This window comes from Grammomys surdaster, unplaced genomic scaffold (assembly GCF_004785775.1).
Source record: "Grammomys surdaster isolate TR1022 unplaced genomic scaffold, NIH_TR_1.0 354, whole genome shotgun sequence".
Classification (NCBI taxonomy): Eukaryota; Metazoa; Chordata; class Mammalia; order Rodentia; family Muridae; genus Grammomys; species Grammomys surdaster.
Window position 1 is genome coordinate 1,128,185 of NW_021604773.1, and position 2,013 is coordinate 1,130,197.

The 2,013-nt window shown below is 50.6% G+C and overlaps 1 protein-coding gene across 1 annotated transcript; it reads left to right on the forward strand.

Moving 5' to 3' along the window:
* Positions 1 to 1,260: 1,260 nt before the first annotated feature.
* On the forward strand, positions 1,261 to 1,797 carry LOC114631245 (paraneoplastic antigen-like protein 8C). Its single transcript, XM_028779553.1, has one exon. It carries the CDS (start codon positions 1,261 to 1,263, stop codon positions 1,795 to 1,797), a length of 537 nt encoding a protein of 178 aa, XP_028635386.1.
* The last annotated feature ends 216 nt before the right edge of the window (positions 1,798 to 2,013 follow it).

A 2,013-nucleotide genomic window follows, 5' to 3' on the forward strand; every position in this document is an offset into this window, starting at 1 on the left:
CACCTGTGTATATTTACATGGCCCCACCTGTTCTTATTTTATTCAGTAAGTGTCAATGTTTGTTACTGTCTGTTACAATCTGTTGATTTTAACATTAATGCTAAGGCAGGGGTGTTTCTCAGTTGGTAGATGCCTGCCTGGCATGCTAGGAGCCTGGTTTCCATTCCCAGAGCTACAATAGACCAGGCACCGTGGTGCAGGCATGTAGTAGCCCCGGATCTTGAGAAGTGGAGGGAGGAGGATCAGAAGTTCAAAGTTCTGGCTATATAGCAAATTCAAGACCAGTTAAGGTGACGAGATCTCAGGGACAAAAAGAATGAAAGAATGAAACCTCGTAGTGATGCTCAAATTCTCTGAATTGGCTCGTGGTTACCTTTCAAGCTGGCTTCTGTGTCCTTAACGATTTTGTCCTTATTCTTTGACTATGCCCTAACTTTCTGAACCCAAGCCTCATTGAAGGCTTACTTTGTATCTTCTTTGTGCCCCTGCCCACACCCTGCCTGGAATCCTCTTCTTTCTCAAATGAGAAAGGTACGAGACGCTGACCCTTCACTGCCTAATGACCTCTCTTTCCCTTATTCTCTGTTTTTAAAGCAGCAGGATCTGCCAATAGCGGAGATGAAGCTCTGGAGGTTGCCATAGTGACCACAGGGCTTCAGCGCACAGAGAAGCTATGACGTCACTGCCGGAGCAAGTGCAGCTGTTACTGCCACATCCTGGTCTTTAACTCTGCCACAGGGCACAGCAGTAAGAAGCGACCTACTCCACCTGCCTAGTCGCCACCCCGACACTCATGACGGTGGCAGCAGCAGGTGAGAGACCAGCGGTCTCGGATCCACAGAGATTCCTAAAGGCCACCAACAGTTCTGGGAAAGTCTGCATCTTCAAACTCTTCTTGGAGCAGCCTTGACTGAGACCTGGGAGCCACCATCACCCAACTCCAATTCCGTGGCTGACTTGAGTCGTCCTAGCAAGAGTGAGCTCGCAGGGGGGCGGGCTGCAGACGGCTGGGGGATCCCCTTTACTGAATTGGACCAGTTGGGTCCATCAGTAGCCTCACCTGTGAGGCCTTTCTCATCACCCTTGGAAAGAGACCTCGACATCCTAGATCCTTCTGTGGGTTCTCGAGGCAGCTCCATAGCGCAGCAGCGCGCGTACAGCTGCCTCAAGGAGTTGAGCAAGATGGTATTTGGAGTCTAGGACATTGCATTGTTAGAACATGGTTGCAAGGCCTTGGAGGTAGACAGTTATAAGTCCTTAATGATCCTGGGGATCCCAGAGGACTGTAGTCACCAAGAATTTGAAGACATCATACGGGCCCCCCTCAAACCGCTGGGCAAGTTTGAAGTGGCTGGGAAGGCCTTTCTGGAGGAGGACAGATCCAAGGTAGCTATCATTAGGTTGGCAGAGGACCTCAATTACGATGTGGTCCCCAGGGAGATCAAAGGCAAGGGCGGTATGTGGAGAGTGGTCTACATGCCCAAATGGCAGGACATCAAATTCCTCACCAAACTCAATTTGTTCTTGCGGAGAGAGGGCAGGACGGTAGAGGATGTGACGCGAATCCTCAGGCAGGAGCTGTGTCCCACCACACTAGGTCTCGGAGAGCTGCCTCCCAGGAAGTGCTGCCTGTCTCCCCAAGGGGAGAATGCAGACAAGGAGGGCATCGCCAAGAAGGATGGGGTCCCCCTCCTGGAGGACCCAGAGAAGGAGGACAAGCCTGAAGAAGGAAAGAAGGGCAAGAAGAAAACCAAGAAAAATCGGCGTCGACAGCAGGCTTCTGATAAGAAGCTGTGAGTTAAATTGTATGAATGTGTGTGTGTGTGGGGGGGGTGCGCTAAGGGAGGGTGGGAGTCATCTGAATGGGTTGGGGTGACTGCGGGAAGGTACATAGCATTTTGAGATAGAATGTCTGTGGATAGGAGGTGATAGACCAGTGAATGGGTGGCTTTTGAGCCAGAAAAATTATCATCAGAGTGTGAGACATGATATTTGTTGACTTTGAACTAGTTG

Bases quoted from the DNA above. Each gene is read 5' to 3' on its own strand.
- LOC114631245 (XM_028779553.1), top strand. From the start codon at position 1,261: ATGATCCTGGGGATCCCAGAGGACTGTAGTCACCAAGAATTTGAAGAC.